The sequence below is a fragment of the Hippocampus zosterae genome, chromosome 10 (genome assembly GCF_025434085.1).
Source record: "Hippocampus zosterae strain Florida chromosome 10, ASM2543408v3, whole genome shotgun sequence".
Lineage (NCBI taxonomy): Eukaryota > Metazoa > Chordata > Actinopteri > Syngnathiformes > Syngnathidae > Hippocampus > Hippocampus zosterae.
The window spans coordinates 17,425,876-17,444,603 of NC_067460.1; the positions used below are offsets into that span (position 1 = coordinate 17,425,876).

General features: G+C 43.8%; 1 protein-coding gene across 1 annotated transcript in view; it reads right to left on the minus strand.

The window, feature by feature from the left end:
- Window positions 1-2,333: 2,333 nt before the first annotated feature.
- The window catches only part of ssh2a (slingshot protein phosphatase 2a), a 28,704-nt gene continuing 12,309 nt past the window's right edge, over window positions 2,334-18,728 (minus strand). Inside the window, exons 3-15 of the mRNA XM_052077879.1 lie at window positions 13,800-13,912; window positions 13,342-13,406; window positions 12,483-12,604; window positions 11,918-11,983; window positions 11,780-11,845; window positions 11,299-11,493; window positions 9,582-9,675; window positions 9,143-9,271; window positions 8,913-8,959; window positions 7,807-7,953; window positions 7,521-7,721; window positions 6,529-7,432; window positions 2,334-4,632 (exon numbers count right to left, since the gene is read on the minus strand). Coding sequence (XP_051933839.1) covers window positions 3,283-4,632; window positions 6,529-7,432; window positions 7,521-7,721; window positions 7,807-7,953; window positions 8,913-8,959; window positions 9,143-9,271; window positions 9,582-9,675; window positions 11,299-11,493; window positions 11,780-11,845; window positions 11,918-11,983; window positions 12,483-12,604; window positions 13,342-13,406; window positions 13,800-13,912 — 3,499 coding nt within the window. The 3' untranslated portion in view covers window positions 2,334-3,282. The remainder of the gene's footprint in view (window positions 4,633-6,528; window positions 7,433-7,520; window positions 7,722-7,806; window positions 7,954-8,912; window positions 8,960-9,142; window positions 9,272-9,581; window positions 9,676-11,298; window positions 11,494-11,779; window positions 11,846-11,917; window positions 11,984-12,482; window positions 12,605-13,341; window positions 13,407-13,799; window positions 13,913-18,728) is intronic.

An 18,728-nucleotide genomic window follows, 5' to 3' on the forward strand; every position in this document is an offset into this window, starting at 1 on the left:
AAAAAAAATATGACTGTTGTGTCTTCACAGCCATCCATGACTCAGCTTTCTTGCAAAGCCATAGGATGATGATGCTGATGTCAAGATAATTGACACCGGTATTTCCTCTCCGCATGGCACTTCTTTCCCAGTGCCAGTTTACAAATTACGATGGTACCCAATACCCGTTTGGACAAAGGTCCCAATCAGCTGGTGGACGTGAACGTTGAACCCTTTGTCCCATAATACTGTTATTATGATAATGGAGAAAAAAAGTTGCTGAGTTGTAGTTAGGTACTTGTGTTTTTACTTGCACAAAATCCAAATGTACTGTATTTACACTGTGGCTGGAATTAAGATGTTTGAGGTTACAAGCTGGGGCACAAACTAAACCGCAGGAGCACAGGTATGATTTTTCCGATGACATTCAGTGTACTGCAATCTGACGTGAGCCAGTACAGGAGTTATATCAAACATTCTGATTTTACTTTGGATCAGTCATGCCGTTTTGATATCCGTTAGTTTGACACAATTTTATCACGTACAAGTTTGCGACCGAAAATTCAAGGACTTTATTTTTTTCAGTGTGTAGCTGCTGAATGGCTTGTATCGTGTCTCTCGCCCATAATTAGCGAAATGGGCGAATAGATATTGGATTATTATATTTTTTTGTAAAGACAGAATGTTGGATGGAACTCTTATATTGGATCTCAGATGTATCCACGACCTCCCATCCCCGAAATGCGAATGAAATGCTTTTCAATGTCAATAATAACGGAAACGACAGACCTACAGCCTTGATACAGATGCATACATTTGAAGTACTTTCTCACCAATAGCAGCACAACTTGAGGAGATTCATCCTGCTCCTTTTTACGGTAATTCATTCACGAGTATTCCTAAAGTTTTTTTTATCACTTCAAATGTTTTTATGGGTATGCTAATCAAATAAAAGAACATCATTTATTAAGTGTATGTCTCTATACGTGGCATTTTTTTTCTTAATTATTGAAAAAAATATTCTGCAGTTGAAACTTTATGGTGCAGTTTGTCCCACAGAGAACAATGCGTGTGTTTTGTGTGTGTAGAATCCAACAGCCTTGACCAAGTGGCTGACATTTGTCTCCAACAGGCAAGAGTGTGAGCAATTTTTACAAATCTGCTTGAATAAAAAGAGAACCAATTAGTACTCACAGCTGCCTCACTATTTTGGAGAGAAGTCCTGTACATTTCAGATCAATTTGCGTGACAACGAATAGTCAATTAAAATTCATTTTATCCACTTTGTTTAGCCCAGGGGTCCCCAAACCTTTTTTGCCCCACGGACCGGTTTATGTCAGACAATATTTTCAGGGACCGGCATTTAAGATGTAGCGGATTAATACAACAAAATACTATGGTATGAGCTGCATGAAAACTGTGGTGTTTTCGAAATATAATAATAAGCACAAGGAGCGTCTAATCTGGCCGCAACACTCTTATCCCTATGGGAATGTTTAATGCCTTCAAAATACGATACAACGCAAATTCAAAGTGCATGAAAATGAAAATGACGACTCACCACAGCCCCGAGCTTGATTTTCTGGAACTAGACGGTTCCATCTCGGGGTAATAGGCGACAATGACACCTCAAGTGTGTGGTTTGTGTCTCGTCTACTTCGTAATTTTGTTTTAGTCGCTGTTGCTGCAGAAACCCGACGACCCCCCCAGCAAAACTCGTTATGCGACCTCCAACGTTTTGTTTTTAGCGTCATGGTCACGTGACGGAGTAGCGTGGCTTGACGTGAGTCAAGCGTGACACAAGTAATGGAGAATCCAGTAGTTTTTCAAAATAAAACATCTTTAGTATTCCGAAATAAAAATAACAGAATTAAGGCAAGTTCTTTCTGTGCGGCCCGGTACCAAATGCCCTGCGGACCGGCGGTTAGGGACCCCTGGTTTATCCTACTGGTGTAGATGTGCTCAGCAAAATCTAATGAACCACTTTCATCTGCTCCCTACTGCCTCACACTTCAATTCCGATGCTCTCATTACAAAATACCAAGTGGCGCTTGTGATGTCTTTTTTTTTAATCGACTTTATTATGACATACTTTAATGTCACCCTTTCCTGGTTAAATAATTGAGAGAGGCCCTGGTGGCCTCCATCGGTGTTTAATTAGCCGCATGAAGCAATAGGTAAAATGTCAGCACTAACAGACCCCCGCCGCCCATTGAGACGTGCGGCACGCGCAAACTGCATTCTGGATCCCCACAACCACGGTTAAGTGCATTTATTGTCCAGCAGATGGCAGTAAATGTAGGGACACGCGCTCGCGCGTGTGTGTGTGCCGTGCAAGAGAAGTCACAATCTAGTCAAAACAAGCCAACGGTGTTTATTAACTGCTAAAGCACTGAATTAAAAAAATACAAACAAACAAAAAACAAGTATTGAACGTATTCCGCTTTGCCCAGGTTCAATTAAAACATGAATTAAAGACATTTGTGGGAAAAAAAACCGACAAGAGACTATTGAGCCTCTCTTGACATCAGTGCAAAACATTGTCGTAATAAAAGAATATTATCAAAACAGTAAAGTGCATGTTTTGAGAAAAGCCCTCTTGTTGGAGTTTATACATGGCAGTGAAGGTCTGACTCACTCGTGCGCGCGTGCACACACGCACACTCACAGTCACACACACGACAAAAATAAAAATAAAAATAAAAGCAACGCAGACATGGAGTGCGTAGTTCATTGTGTGCATGAAAGGTTGTCAATCCAGTTCAAACATCCAGTAGTTGACATGAGGGGCTCTTAGGAACATAGTTCAGAATTACCCCTCTCTCTAACACACACACACACACAAACAACTGAAATGTTCTCACAATCAGAACGAAAAGATGGATGTCAGTATACTGTATAAGCATTTCAGTGCAATGTGTGAGAGCATTTCAGTGTATGACACGGAGGCGTTTCAGTTGCGTGAGGTAATCTGGACTTCAAGGGAAAGCCACTGAAGCTTTTATTCAATCATCGATATTCAGTTCAAGGTTGTCTTCATCCATCCGTCCATTCGCACGATTGGAAGAACCAGTGCGCACCAGAAGAAAACGTATGACAAGTATGTACCAGTGTGCCCCAGTTGTTCTACAGAGTGCACGATAATACATGGCCCTTAAAATATCGAATAAATGCTCAAATGGCTATCCACCGAGTCATGTCACGAACGATTTCCCACACACGCAGTCATTTCATTGCAAACACACTTGTCACACATTGCCTTGGCACACGGTGCCGAGTCCGCTCGTGTGCGTTCCAGTGAGGTCACATGGTGTTGTACAGCAGCGTGGCGGTGGCCGCGCGCTGCTTTCTCTCGCTGACTTTCCGCAAACGTCTGGAAGAGTGAGCCCTACCCTGTTGCCGTGACGACGTCGTGAGCGAGCCATCCCCGCCGCCCTCGGTCTCTTCCCGCTCGCTCCTCTCAGGGGAGCGGGATAGCGAGAGGTCATCGGGGGACAAACGTGTCTTTTGGGGGCTATAGTTCCGCGCGAGAACTTTCTGCTTCTTCCACGTGTCATCCAAGTGGGATGGTGAGGTGGGGAAAGAGTGGCGGGAGTGGCCTGCCGCCGCCCGGCCGTGCAGCCTCAGGTCAAGGTCACTGAGGTCATTCGCTGACAATTCCAGGCAGTCCAGTTTAGCCAAGGAGGCCGATCTCTTCATAAGAGAAGGCGGGGTCAGGCCCGCTTGGCGGATGCGAGCCTGGAGCTCGTTGGCGCGGTGCCATCCTGCCGGCTCGGGGAGACTCTTCCTGTCTTGTCCGAGCTGCCGGGCCGCATCCGGATCGGCGTGGAGCTCCGCTTTCACGAGGTGAGGCGGCCCCGCGTCCGGCACCTCCAGGCCGCCGCCCTCGTGGAGGAACGCCTGCAGTTCTCTCAACGTTTGGCGAATCCTCTCCAGCTCCTGGCTGCCGCGTGCCAGACGCTTCTGGTCGGCGCAGTCAGGATCGCAACTCCCTCGCACATTGAGGGACTCCAAGTTCTCATCGGGGTTCGACTCCTGGATTGTGACACCGTCCAGACTCATTTGGAGCCCGCTGTCTCTTTGGGTTTGGGCTGAGGTATGGAGACATGAATCGACTGTTTGTGTATCGTATCTTATATGGCTTAGAGATTGTAGCGGAGCACCAAACATGTGGCTGAGAGAGGTGTTTTGGAGGTCGGCTGTTTCTGAGCTGTTCAATTCCTCGGCGGCGGTCTTGCCCTTGGAGCAGCTCGGATGGTCGGAGGATTGGACAGGAGGGTGTTCGCCGCACGGCGAAGGCAGCGGGGAGCGCTGCGCCGCCGCCATCTCCATTTCCTGCCTCAACTTCTGCTCCAGCTGCTCGGTGGCCCGCCGCACGGAGCCGGCGGGCAGGTCACACGGCGGTGGCGAGGGGGACGTCGGCCGCGACTGGATTTTAGGCTCCGCCCCCTCAAGAGGATCCGACCGGACGAGCGGAAGCCCGTGCGAGGGTGGAGGGACGGGCGACGGGGAGGAGGGGGCGGGAGGAGTTATGGAAGTCGTTGGGTGACATATGGCTTCGATCTCAGTGACGATATGGCGGACTGATATTCCGTTGTCGTGATGAGGCTGGTGCGGACTGTTGGGGCTGAGCTTGTCATCGCTAACCTCAGACTGCGGGAAAGAGAGAAGAAAACATCTGGCTTGTGAGTTGACATCACAACCACTGAGTACATTTCAAGCCGGTAGGTGAGGCCACTTTGTTGAGAAGAAATTTGCTTCTCGTCCCGTCAGGTTTGATCCAAAAGTAAACACGTCATGTTTTCTGGCGCTTCGTGGCGCGAGTCAACACATGTAAGTCATTAGTTGTTGTGTTGTTAACCCTGCGGGCTCGATACTGGTGCACCACACTGCCTTTTTTTTTTTAAAAACAATTTTAGTTGTGTTAGGAAACATTTAATGATATTTCAAAGGAGTATGGATTTTAGTCTAATTTTGTAGCTCTTTGAATATATCAATAATATTCTGTTGACAACAAATTGAACCTTTTGGGTCTATTGTGGACACTTTTAGCTGATTGAAAAGCCTCAAAACTCAGAGTTTCCCAAAGAGGTGTATAATGACTTACTGAGCAAATGAGCGAGGCAACTTTGATTAGAAGTGGAGGAAGCCTCTGCTGACCATGAAGAAAAATTAAACTTTTAATTGAATTTAATTTAAATTTAATTGAAAAGTGGAAGCACTACTCCTAGCTGTAGCAAGGCTGTTACTTTACTGGTACTATAAGAGGAAAAATGTGGCTCAAAGAATACATAAAAAAAGGTCATTCATTCATCTTTGATTTTGAAATTGCGCATTGTGAAAAACAAATTTTAGAAAAAGGCAAGGAATTACAGACAGTCTCCTGGTAGACTTTTACAACTCTACTGTCGAAAGCATTTTAACAAACTGTATTACGTCATCGTATGCAGGCTGCTCTGTTGCGGACAAAAAAAAAAAAAAAAAAAAAAGAAAACACACTACAGAGACTTGTGAAAATTGCAGAAAAAGTCATTGGCCTCTCCCTTCCACCATTACATGACATTGCCAATAGCCGTTATTATACGAGAGCCAGGGACCATCAGGACAGACACTTCGCACCTCAGTCATCACCGTTTCACTCTTTTGCCCTCAGGAAGGCGATACAGATGAATTTGATCGCACACCACCAGATTCATCATCAACAGTTTTTTTTTTTTTTTCAAAAAGCCATTCACTCTCCGAATCACCATCATGCATCATGGTCACCAGCACATTGCTTATGAGGGGAAATGAATCTTTTTTGAAATGTGCCGATTGCCCACAAAGATGACTGCACTTTAATAAATTTTCATCGAAGCACTTTTAAATGTTATGTTACATTTTGTGTGGTTGCTGATGATTGAATGTTGTTGTGGTTTTTATGTGAAGGTTGGTGTGTGGGGCATGTGCAATTTCATTGTGTTTTTAATGCAATGACAACACAACTAAACTAATTTAACTCATTCACTCCCAAAGACGTTTTTAAACGTCTTCTCAGACTTGGTCCAGAATTGGCTGGTACTGAATAAGTTTTAATAGGTTTTTCGAAAATGACAGACAGGACACAAGTCCATTTTCCAAAAAGATCTGTTTCCAATGGCAGTAAAGCACCTTCAAATCATTATGATGATGTCATTGCAGAGAAAGGTTGAAACGATAATGTATGTGTTGACAGTATGTGTTTTTAGGGTGGCAGGTTGAATGGCTCACATAATGAGGAGCTCTAGAAATGAGGACGAAAAAACTTGATGTGCACCCAAGCTACTTTCAACATATACTGCTATAGAGAGAATGAAAATGAACTGATTCTTTTTCTTCAAACCTCCACTACGGTATGATGATGCAATAAAATACCCCCCCCCCCTTTTTTTCAAACTGTAAACCTCCCATATATTACTGTATAGAGATGGATGAAAATAAAAAAACAGGTGATACTACTGAATGGAGACACATAAAATTCCAAACCGATATTACTGTTTGGGGACAGGAAAAAGAAAAAAGAATTTTCACCTGACTTCTACTGTGTTCACTCTCCTCGTCTTCCTCGGTTACTCGGTTGTCATCGCCGTCCAGGGAGGGGGTCCTTTGCTCTGATAGCATCTGCGTTTTGTCTTCCTGGGCTAAGCCCAGAAACTTCTCCCTGGCGCTGAAGAAGTCGATGCTATCGGAGCTGTGGTTGGACGACGAGCCGTCTGCTTCACTGCGGCCGTCCACTTCTTCGTCGTCGTCGTCGTGAAACTCGCTGGGGTTGTTGTTGTCGTCGCTGTGTCCGGTTGAGGAAAGCAGAGGGATGTTGCCAACCCGGCTGGGTGGGCTGTGTTTCTCACTCTGCAAATCTGATGGCGACTGTTCTGAGGTGTCTGAGGACATCGCCGTGATGGGAGAAAGGTTCGCAGAGCTGCTTTGCTCGGGGTAGTGTAGAAACAGTTCCAGCGGTTTGTTCTCTGTGTTGACCATCGGCGTTGTGTGAGCCTTGTGAGCACGCTGGACTTCAGGAGTTGGGGGGAGGATGTGGAGCAAGGGGGGAAGCTCAGGACTGATGGCAGGAGCCGAGATGACCGCCTTCAATGCCTTTTTTTCCTCTGGGATGGGCGCGGCCGCGTGCTGTTGCGGCGAGGGGGGCGGGAGGGTGTCGTCGCAAGCCGTTTCGACCGTCACCTCAATTGGCAAGTCGCAGGCATCGTTGCAGTGCATGCGGAGGTCAGAGGTTGATGTGCAGGCGTCATCAGGTTCTGAAACTAGAGCTTGGAGCATGGTCACACCCAGAAAGTGATGCAAGGCAGGGGAGGAATTATTGTTGTTGCTCTGGGAGTCGGAGCGTCCCAGGGAGTGAGATGAGGATTTACACAATTCTGGCCGATCTGACAGGTCGCTATCTGAGTGAGAGCGCCATAGTTTATTATGCCTCTGTTTGCTGGGAAAGGACAGAAAAAAAAAAATCAGAGTAAATAAATGTGAGCACCGATATAGATTACTCTGAGGAATTTTCATCAAAATCCCACCTGGCGAGCAGGATTCCCTGATATTCTTCCAGCTGCTTCATGAAGGAAGGGTTCGGTTTGGTGACGGCTCGTCTCTCCTTCACGTATTCAAAAGCGGCTTCCAGCGACCAGCCGTATTCTTTCATCGCGTAGGCGATGACAGTCGATGCCGAGCGGCTCACGCCCATCTTACAGTGAACGAGACACTTGGCACCGGCTTTCCTAGGAAAGAAAAGAACAACATTATTTTTAGGAGGCAGCTGGGGAAAACGCAAGCGTGTGTGATTGGGTGTGCATGATGTCTTACTTGGCTTTGCTAATGAACTTGTAAGTTTCGTTCCAGTACTCCAGCAGGTTGGTGGCTTCCTCGTCGTACACCCGGATGTTGTGGTACTCAAACATGCCCGGGAAGAAGTTGTCTATCTCTCTCGTCACGTTAAGGATGTAACGGACGCTAGACAAGAGATGGGAAGATAAACTTTAAATCTCATCATCAATTCATATTCTCTGTCCAACGCTTTGTAAATGCCACACAACCACTAAACGATTGATAGATAAATCGAACGCAATTATGTAAATGTTGCTCTTATTCATTGAACGTGTGTGACGTTCAGCTTCCTGCTTCGTTTTTTCTTTCGTGAATCTTTGCAACCACTTAGAAAGTGTAGCAGGGCAGGTTCCGACATTAACAGTGGCCCGATAGCCCGGGGCCACAGCATGACTGTGTTGGGCCACCCGAACCTTACCGACCGGGCCACAAGTACAAATTTCAGAAATAAATGTGACGACTTCAACACATTTTTGCTTTTTTTTTTTTAAGATCTAATATTTTATACCTTATGTTTTATCCTCCCCCCCTTCAACCCCCAAATAAAAGATCATCTTTGCTCTTTTTAGAGACTGCATCTACACGTGTCATAATGTCATCCACAGGTGGGCCTGGATAAAAGGATGTAAAAAATAATTTGAATCTGAAAATCAAACTCAATCATTCCTGTTTTACAGTATATATATCAAGATATGGCATTGAATCACATTTTTTTTATATGTACCGATTTTGGCCACTGAGACCGCCACTGAGACTATACGCCTCACTAGTTCATGCACAGGTAGGCCGGAATGTATAATTATAAAATGTGTGATGTATTGTTTAAAATCAGGGCCAGAGACAGTTCTGGCAAGGCCAATGCAACTTGGCTCATGCTGGCCCAACACGGCTTAATATATATAAATCTATTATTTGCATCCTTCCAACAAATTAATGCTGTGGGATGAAGACTGCAAAGAATTTATGTAAAATTTAGATAAAAAAAGAAATATATTTACAGAACTGATGGGGTTTTTTTTGGGGGGGGGGGGGTAAAATTCCAAGCTTGTGTGTACTCCGAGTGACTGTGGGGCCAGATGTCTTACCCGCTGTTTTGCAGCTCCTCCAGGTTGGAAGCGTTCCACTCGGAGCCCTGGAGACAGCACGGCTCTTGTCAATATTAAGCTATCAGATGTTGTGCAAGCTCTTGTTTGACACAGTAGCTGTGATGACCTCGAAGTGAGCCAAGTCTTATTAATCATTAACTAGAAGATGATGCAAGGCAGCCAGTCATGGTAAAAGAATAACAAAAAAGGCTTTTGGGGGGGGGTCTTACCAGGTAAACATGTTCAAAGATCTCTGTGGGGCTGTCCATTTGTCCAAGGATCACAATCATCTCATTGTCTATGAACTCCTTAAACTCCCTCAGATTGCAGACCATGTGCATCTCCAGCTCTGTGCGGATCTAGTCAAATAAAATGCGGCATGCCAAGCGGTCAAAATAAAGGAGTACACTTGACCAAATGTGTGAGAAAATCTTGAGTTCCTGTTCGAAATCAGCATTTTCGACGGCATGCTATGACCTACGGCAAAAATATTCCCGCAAATATACATACTTAAGCACTGTGTAAACACATTCTACATTGCGTCCGTAGTGTAGTCGGGGATAACTGCTCAAAACCTCACTGTGGTGAGTTGAACTGAACTATACTAGGAGAGGAAAATTCGGTGTGCTGCACCTGCAAATACGGGACATGTGATCTCTCGCTTCTCACCTCTTTGCTGGTAACATTCTCCAAGTCCTTCTGCATCATGATCTCTCTGAGGCGCATCTTGATAAGTCTCTCCGTGCACTCCCTTTCTGTGGGCCTGTGAAAAAAATAAAATAAAATAAACGCACATGTATTTAAATAATTAAATCACACAATCTCTTCAACATACACAAGGATAAAAAAAGAAGCGTCATGGCGTCCGTTCACCGAATTGTTTGAGTGCCAATGAGATGGCTTATTTCCACAAAAGAATGAGCGCTTTGTCCAATTCTCCGAAAGTGGAGTGGGAAGAGAAAATGTGAACGTGAAACATGACAACGTTTCCTGGTAGAAGACTCCTGCAATATTGTCTGGTGCCGTTTTAGACATTGTTGATGGGGGGGGAGAGAGAGACATTTCGCCATTGCACTGATGATTTCAAGTGGCCAATTTACCTTCTTCAAAGAATTGGGTCAAGCTGAGGGTGTGCTATAAAATTCTAAGTCAGTAGGCTTGTTTATTTTAGTGCAAGACATGTTCTTGAGCGCTGCGGAATAATTTTTCCGGCTTGAGAATGGCTATTCTCCTTTGCCAACAAAGACACCGCATACCGTCTTGAATGAACCCTTCAGAAGCTCTGCCTGGCACAACCACAGACAGCCTGAGGGCACTTGAATACAGACACCCGCTCCCGCCTCCCGAAAATTCATTTACTTTCAGTACGTATGACAACACGATTACTGGTGATGATAAAAGACAACCCATTCTCTGCCTCGGTTGACTTCACTTTAGACATGAAAACAGCAGAATTTCACTGGGGAGTTTGTGGTTAGATACCAGATTGATGTGTGCGTTTGTGTTTGAGTGTGCGTGCTTAGTGGTCATAAAACATGGGTGGCCGCCTTATGAAGTCCAATCGAACACAAACAACCCTTGCTGGGAAAGAGCGACGTGTTCATGTTCCCAGAAGGGCAGCCAGTACCTGTGTGTGTGTGTGTGTTTTTTTAATTGGGGGTTGGGGGGGCAGCTACGTTGTGTCCGAACAGAAGAGATCTATTTAAATCGTCCGCTGCCGTTGAACGTGGACAAGTACTTGCCTGCCACCTGCTTCTGTCTCTCCAGTGTTGCTCTACTGATCTGTGTCTGGACTCTACTTTTCCGAATGTAAATCAAGACAGCGAATGGCTCAGTTATTCTGGACACTCCAGAATCTCAGTGAGAAAACACACACACGATCCAAATACGTAACGGGATGCACATGACTACATGACTAGGCAGAAGGGAAGGGACTTTCTTTGAGCCATAAAACCTTATGGGACTGTTGACAACTTTGTCATCGTGTTTACCAACGAGTTTAAGTGTCGATAGTTTAGCCCACGTGCCTGTTTATTTGGTCTTCGTCTATGACGCCTTTGCGTTACCCGAAGGTTCATAGCAAGCACGTGGACGCTCTTGCTCAGTGCTCTGTGGAAAATTGAGCAACGAACCTGAATGTGAGAAGTAGTTGAGCAATTCTCTGAGACGTGATGTCTGACTGAGGACATACCCTACCTGGAAGTGGTTTTCAGTAAACATACACGTAAGAGAGATGTTTCCGCTTCATTGTTTTCTAACTGTAGTAAATTTAGTTTGTGAACACTCAGTGCTGAATAATATGCATGCGTGAACAGCCCGGTGGAAAAAAGGCTGATCATTTTAAATAGTGGAAAATGTAATGAACATAAGTTCCTCTTCTACTCACAGATCGGTGAAGAGAACAGGTGAATTGGCACGATGTGACTCAACATCCTGCATGGCGTTCCATTCGTTGATGCAGAACTGGTTGGAGGAGATCCTGCTTTGATAATAGCTGACCCATGTCAGGAACAGACTGCCCGGGTAGTAATTGTGGCAGCGGGCAACATCGCACGCTTTGTGGAGTGACTGAAGAGCCGACCTGATGGGGGAAACAAAAACAAAGCTTCCCAATCAATATGGAGCTTCTTCAAAAGGTCATTATGTGGCCTCTTAACCAGGGAGATGTGTTGAATGAGCGGGACAGACTGCAGAGTAGTGTGTGGAAAGTGTACAGAGGTGACAGCACACATTTCTGAACCGACAACAAAACAAGGAACGAAAGCATGAAACCACAGACAGAAAGCTCTCACTACTTTCTTACATTCGCATGAAAATCCTTGTAGCCATAAACACGTATTCAGAGCAAACACTAAAATGATGCTTACCACATTGCCTGGACTGAGACTGGCTTGAAAACATGAACTCGATTCACAGTGGACACGCTGAAACCTCTGCAGAGGGAAAAGAGGCACGGTTTCAGAAATACGGACAACTCCCAGCTCAAGGTGTAAATCGGGACGTACCCATCGCCATCCAAGTGGATCAGAGTGTCACTCCAAAGAGGCAAAACCAGGCCCACGGTACAGCAGCTGGCAGGGATATTCAGAATGTCAAATATCAGAGAAACCGGTTCCACGTATTAGAAGAGTATCGTATTTTCCGCAATATAAGGCACTTTGAAGTCTAAGGCATACCTTCAATGAATCTCCTATTTTAAAACTGTTTTCATATATAAGGTGCACCGCATTATAAAACGCATAGAATAGAAGCTACAATAGCGGCTGAGTTTGGGTTATGCATCCACTCAACGGAGTAATGCTAAATTTAAAATACTATGGCCAAGAAATCAGAATACTGATCGATATATAAGGCGCACCGGATTATAAGGCACACCTTTGACATTTGAGAAAGTGGAATACTTTTAGATGGGCCTTATAGACAGGAAAATACGGTAACTTCTGTTTTCATTGGAATTTTGATCCCCAAAAAACAAAACAAATGCAAGAAAAGGACTATTTGGATGGGCCATGCTTTTTCACTGCTCATTTCAAAAGGGCGGGAATCATCTATCGCGATTTTTGTGCTAACCTGTCAGAGGAATAGAAGTCCATTCCAAGAACGATGCATTCCTCTGTGTCCTGCCTACCATTGGTGGAGACCACCACCATGTAGCGGGTTACCTGAGCGTAGGAACTCTCCAGACGCACAGCCTTGACAGATCCGGAATGGAAAAAGACATTTTTAAAAAAATGAATCATACTTCTTTATGTATCTGAATAACACTTTGGTCATATTCTTGCCCCGTTTAACACAAGCTGTGCGTCTATCCTAAAATGAGAAGTGAAGCGCAATGATGCTTACAATCGGTACTAACATAGTAGCTAAACTGTGCATCCCCCCCCCTCATATGATGCGATTGGTTACAAAATTGTTTTGATCACTTCAATCCAAACCTTATTCATTCCGAACATTAGCTATTTGATCACAGTCACCCTAAATTATATACAGTATTTGAATATGTGTTTATGTCTTTAAACTGTATAGGTATGAATGCAAACATATGGGTGGAATCTTCTTACCTCCAAAATCATCACTTTTCAGGAGACTCAAAAACATTTTCTCAAATATCGCCGAAGAGCGAAAGTCATTGCCAACACTTTAGATCGGTCAATAATTTATACAAATAACACACACACACATGTGGACTGATCAAGATAATAAATAGACTTGTGGAAAATTGGTTTGAATTTATTTCATTTTATTGTTTGCTGAAACCCTCAGTGGGCAATTGCACAAGTCTGTACCAATCACTCGTGGTAGGTTTATGTAGAATTGAACACATTTTATACTTGAATTCATGCTACATGCTTCAGATCACAGAACTAGAGTTCTACTCCAGTGTCTCGTGCGGCAGCAAAGTATGTCAGTGTGTCTCACTTTTACTCACCAGTCGGATTGTGTCTTCCGGCCGCAGCACAGTGAACATAGTCTGAAGATGTTTCTGGAGATCTCCTGGCAAAAACCAGATGCATTTAGACTTGGTTTATCTGGGCATTCTTGACAGTTGAACGTAAACATTAGAACCATAATACTGTGTCATTTCGCCTTGGGCAAGTTTCGGCTACACTGTCTTCATTTTGTCCATCTCGAAATACTGCAGTGAGCCTTCTTTGTTAAAAAACATGGTGCCATTTTAAGAAACGTTTTAATTTACAGTTTCGCCACATCCTACAACAATTAAATTTCATTTATTCATTAATTTTTTTATGCCATCTAGCACATGGATTTTCATCATCCAGCAGCAAATAGCCTCCAGGAATTAACAGTAAGGTTCTAAACAGGGCTATGAGAGCTCATGAGAAGGAGGTCATTGTTAATGCTGTTTATGTACGGTATATGTTTAACCTGTGTGCTTGTTCCAGCGCTGGCTGATGTGAGGTCCAGAGCTTGGCGTGGGACTATTTCCTCTCGGGAGGAAAAGGGCTGCTCCTTTTACAGTCAGGAAGCTCTCGCTGATACTGTAAGAGAAGGTAAAAAGTGTTCATATACTTCAAGCACTGGATGGATGAATGGATGGACGGACACATGGACATTGCGTATTGCACTAGCTCACTTTACCACAATAGCCACAAGTGCCATTGTTTATATCGTCTATATTGTTTATACTGTTCAGATTGCATATTATGCCTTTTATACAGTGCAGCTGCTATCTTCTCAGCTGTGTCTTTAATGCACAGCATGTTTGTATGCATATTTGACAATAAAGATGACCTTGACCTTGACGGACACGCACATACACACAATTTCTCCATTTAAATAGCAAACTATGTTGTCAGCCATTTTAATACTTGCTGGTAACTAAGATGAGACTGCTAAAAAAAAGAGCTAAGATATCAATTGTTTAATGAATTGATGTCATTGTGAGTTTATTGTCACATGTCTGAGTGGTGTGGTCACAACAATTATGTCATTGTCACAGCTCTTGATTAATGCTGGCTTGGCAGGATTCACCCCAAATCAGAACAAAAACAAGCTAAAATGTGAACTCGGAACACAATGTTCTCTGCTCCTCCACACAGCTGGATTACACACACTGAACGCATTCACTGTAGCAGCTGTGAGCAAAGAGGGATAGCGGGACTGGGAGGGGGCAGAGGGTCTGAGAGGCAAGATGAAGCCAGGCCCCCCTCCTCCGCAATGTTTGATAGGGATAAACATTGGCCAGCACCCAAATCTCTGGACCAAAGTCGATCTTCTGTTCCCCTTTTGAACACTTAATCGTATTAAGCATGACCGAGGTCACTGCTTTGAGGGCGATACTGTACGTTATAAAAGTGAGAACAGTGTTTTGGGAGACAAAAGACGGACTATGTACTATGCGGAGCAGGGAAGTGTCAGGAACAGCTCTCTTTTTTTGTTAAGAGGCACCACCTTGCCCACTCACCTTAAAGATTCATAAGCCAATAACGACACTTGAATAACAACCACTTGAGCTAACATGTATGAGCAATTTGCACACCCGAAGGAAATGAACGCACGTACAGCTTTGCAGAAGGGCCAACAACTACAACTCACAGAGACTGCCGTCAGTCATAATCACCATCCAGATGGGACCCAAAGTCAAAAGATATTCCATTATTTTTAACATAACGCGGTCAAGATTAAATATTATCTTATTTTGAATTCGATGCCTGCAACACGTCTCAAAAAAGCTGGGACAGGGGCATAATTTTTTTTTTTTAAAAGACTGGGAAAGTTGAGGAACGCTAAGATCAGGTTGAAAAGGTGGAGTGTCATGAAGGGATAGAAAAAGGAGCGTCCCTGAAGGGCTCATTTGTTCACATGAAAGGATGACTTGAGGTAGACTACTTTGTCAACAACTGCGTGAGCAAAAAGTCCAATCGTTTCAGAACAATGTTTCTTTAATTGCAAGGAAAATTGTGATGTCATCACTGACGTTCTATGATATCATCAAAAGATTCAGAGAGATGTATTTTGTCAATCACAAAATATTTTCACGCAAGCAGCAATGCTGGAAAAACGACATTGAATGCCGATCCCTCACAGCATCAAAAACTCACAAAGAACTTTACCAAAAGTGGAAAAAGCGTACTGTGGTCTGACGAGTCCACATTTCAAATTGTTTTTGGTCATGCTGGATGTTGTTTCCTCTGGCCCAAAGAGGAAAGGATGACCAACTGGACTGTTGTCAGCATAAAGTTGAAAAGCTAGAATATGTGATGGCATGGGGTTGCGTAGTGTTGTTAAAAGGAAAGGGGGCGTAACAGAGTGGTACGCATGCCCCTGTTGTTTGCACCGCATCAATCATGATCATTTATATTTATTTAAATACTTTTTGTCCTTTTATGTCTCCTTTTCATTATTTTGCTGCTATAAATTGGGAATTTCTCCATTGTGAGACAGATCAAGGTTTTCTTATCTTAACTTCCAAGCATTTGTTTGATATCGTACTATATGATGGGGCAAAGCATACTGTACAGAGTTTTGATGTCATCAGATTATTTGAGAACCTGATTGTGTGACTCACGACCAGTACAGTAGGAAGAAAAAAAGGAACCAGAGAGAGAATATCGAGAGACTTGGTAAACCTGTTCTAGTGACCGGAAATACGGGTGGTTTCATCGCCACTGGGGTTTGAATGTAAGATGAGGAACTGACACTTGAAACCTGCTGAAACACCCAAACTCACAATGTCAAAATGAAAAGTCAAAACTCTTCGTAGGTCTTAAAGGGTTGGATTATCAGCAATGATTTATTGATTCTACTTTACACTCACTGAACCAGAGTTCAAAGGGTTCACGAGTGTCTGTTTCAAACGCTTCCACTTGTGTAAAACGAGTTTTTAGGCAGCCCAGCATCCCGCTTATTCCTCAGTAACTTAATCTCTTCGTTCCTCCAGCCATTCAATCTTCCTTCCTGAGTTTTGCTGAGACCACGGATGTATAGCATGCAATTGCGATGGACGGACAAGGACGAGAAAGAAAAACACAAAACGGCAGCCATGTGCAGTGCTCATTTCCCGCAACTTAGCCGACCCTTGATCCAGCTGTTTCCTCTCACTCCCCCCTGCATCATATCCTCTTTTGCGCATTCCGCACGTCTTCCAGTTTGGTCACTACATTCAATTCCACAGCAATGCAAAGCTTTGCTACGGTACACTGTCATCATCCTTCACTGCGAGTGGTAAACGGAAGGCTGTGCCTGTTGTGCACAATCACCCACTTTTAAACCCTGCAAAGAGAATGGAAACTTAGCTTGAGAAGTGGAGAGGTTGTGGGGTTGTATGCTAAAGGACGAAAGCTAAAAACAGACGAGTCCTTTAAAAGTGTCAGCTATTGATAGATGGCATTCAGTTCGTGTCAGTCACTTACTGTACATACGCTTTTGTGGGTTCGCGATGACACAACACGCTGCAGAGGTTCAAATGGGTCGCCTGCATGTGCAAATTAGGAACATTGTGGAATCGAAGGCTATGAGAACTTTACACAGGGTCCTCAAACTGCATTACAGGTGTCTAGTGGGGGCTAATGCTATGTGGAAGTAAAAGTTGGAAAATGAGTAATGGATGAACTAAATACTGAACCGTTTCCTTGCCTCAGGTGCCAAATGGCATAGTTCATGCAGGGTTTGTTTTCTTTGTTTTGTGATAGGGCAGTTCTCGGCCTGCTTCATTTTAAGTACCTTATGATAAATTCTGTTGTAAATTATTATTATATACAGTAAATAAAGCGCACTTGACATGGTAGGTGAAAAGGCTATTTAAGATACTGGATAAGTTAGGAAGAGCCTCCATTGGATTTTTTTTTCCAGCCATTGAAGAATAGGGGCAGGGCGGCATGTCAATCAGTCAGAGACACAATCATCACTATGTAAGGACCACTCTACATGGCAGGCAGATAAGTGACCCCGCCACCCCCCACCCACCCAACCAGCCTGTGCCCATATTAGTCACTGTGAGTTGGGATAAATTTAGGGCTGTGCTCAGTGCAGGGCAGGCTCATAAGGCTTGAAACTTGCATGCACCCCGTGGGAAAGACCAGGGCCATAGGTGCATGTTAAGCCTTGCTGCTTAAAGGGGTCACTGTGGAAAAATGTGCTGGAGGACGGTGAAGTTCCAAATGGAGTAGCGCAACACTCGTGTGAAAACCTTTCATTGGAGGCTCAATCTGTTATGCATCCTTAATAACATTTGGTAACGAGGCTATGCTTTGTCAAAACAGTCATCGGTGAATCGCAGATGTAACAAACTTTGAATGAGAACATTTAAAAAAAAAAAGAGATATTGCAACAGCTCTGATCACAAGCTGCAACTGCATACTGATGACCACTCACAACTTCCCGTGATGCAGGTCACGCGCCATCGTAGAATAAAAATTGACCCGCGTTTTAATTTTATTATTTAAATATTTTTTTTGTTCAGTGTACACTAGCACAGAAACATATCATATTAAGAACACGCACACAGACACACTAACCCCCCTCCGCCCCCCACATCCTCTAGTCTCAAATTGTATCAATGGCTACTCGTTCATTAGATTAGTTGACTACCATTTTAATAATCAAGTTATCATTAAGAACTACTGTTTAATTTAATTTTGTTTATTCCTGAACTCCTCTGAGATTGGCAGCTGATGCAAAAACGCCGTCAGTCCTTGTTCATGAGTGGGAATATAGCATCCCCGAAATGGGCATGTCTTGGAATAATGAGCCAAAATCCTACATCACAACAACACCAAATTCAAATCAGAGCCTATTGCCTTTAATCGAACATTTGCAACCAATCCACAAACTGCATACACTTTGAAAAGGTCACAGTCTCAATTTGGTAAACCGTGGGAAAAAAACTTTGATTTTGATGAGAGTGCGCCTTTAATCAAAAAGATTCAAAGAGCTTCCTTCACAGGCAAAAACACTGCAATCAAAACTCGAGCTGCCCTTGACTTCCCCAAACCCATGACAGAAGGCAATTTCTCATGGAGAGCTCTGCCAACTGCTGACTGAACAAGAATGTTACGAAACACTCAACAAAACACAGACAGGGGAGACGCATGAATTGATTTCCTGGAAAAGTGGATTAAGTCACTCATGAATCAAGTATTCGAGCCTTTTCAACCCTCAGTTGATTTTTCTCTTTGCATGATCACAAATATCTAGTCCACATGAGTTTAGACTTTACAATAAGCTTTTAACCTGTCCCTTGACATATGCATTTAGTAAGCAGGTGGTCCAAAAACTAGTCGTAAAGAACACCCTGCGCTCTGCCATTGGCCAGTGTAGAAAGATAAGATAAGATATCCTTTATCAGTCCCTTTA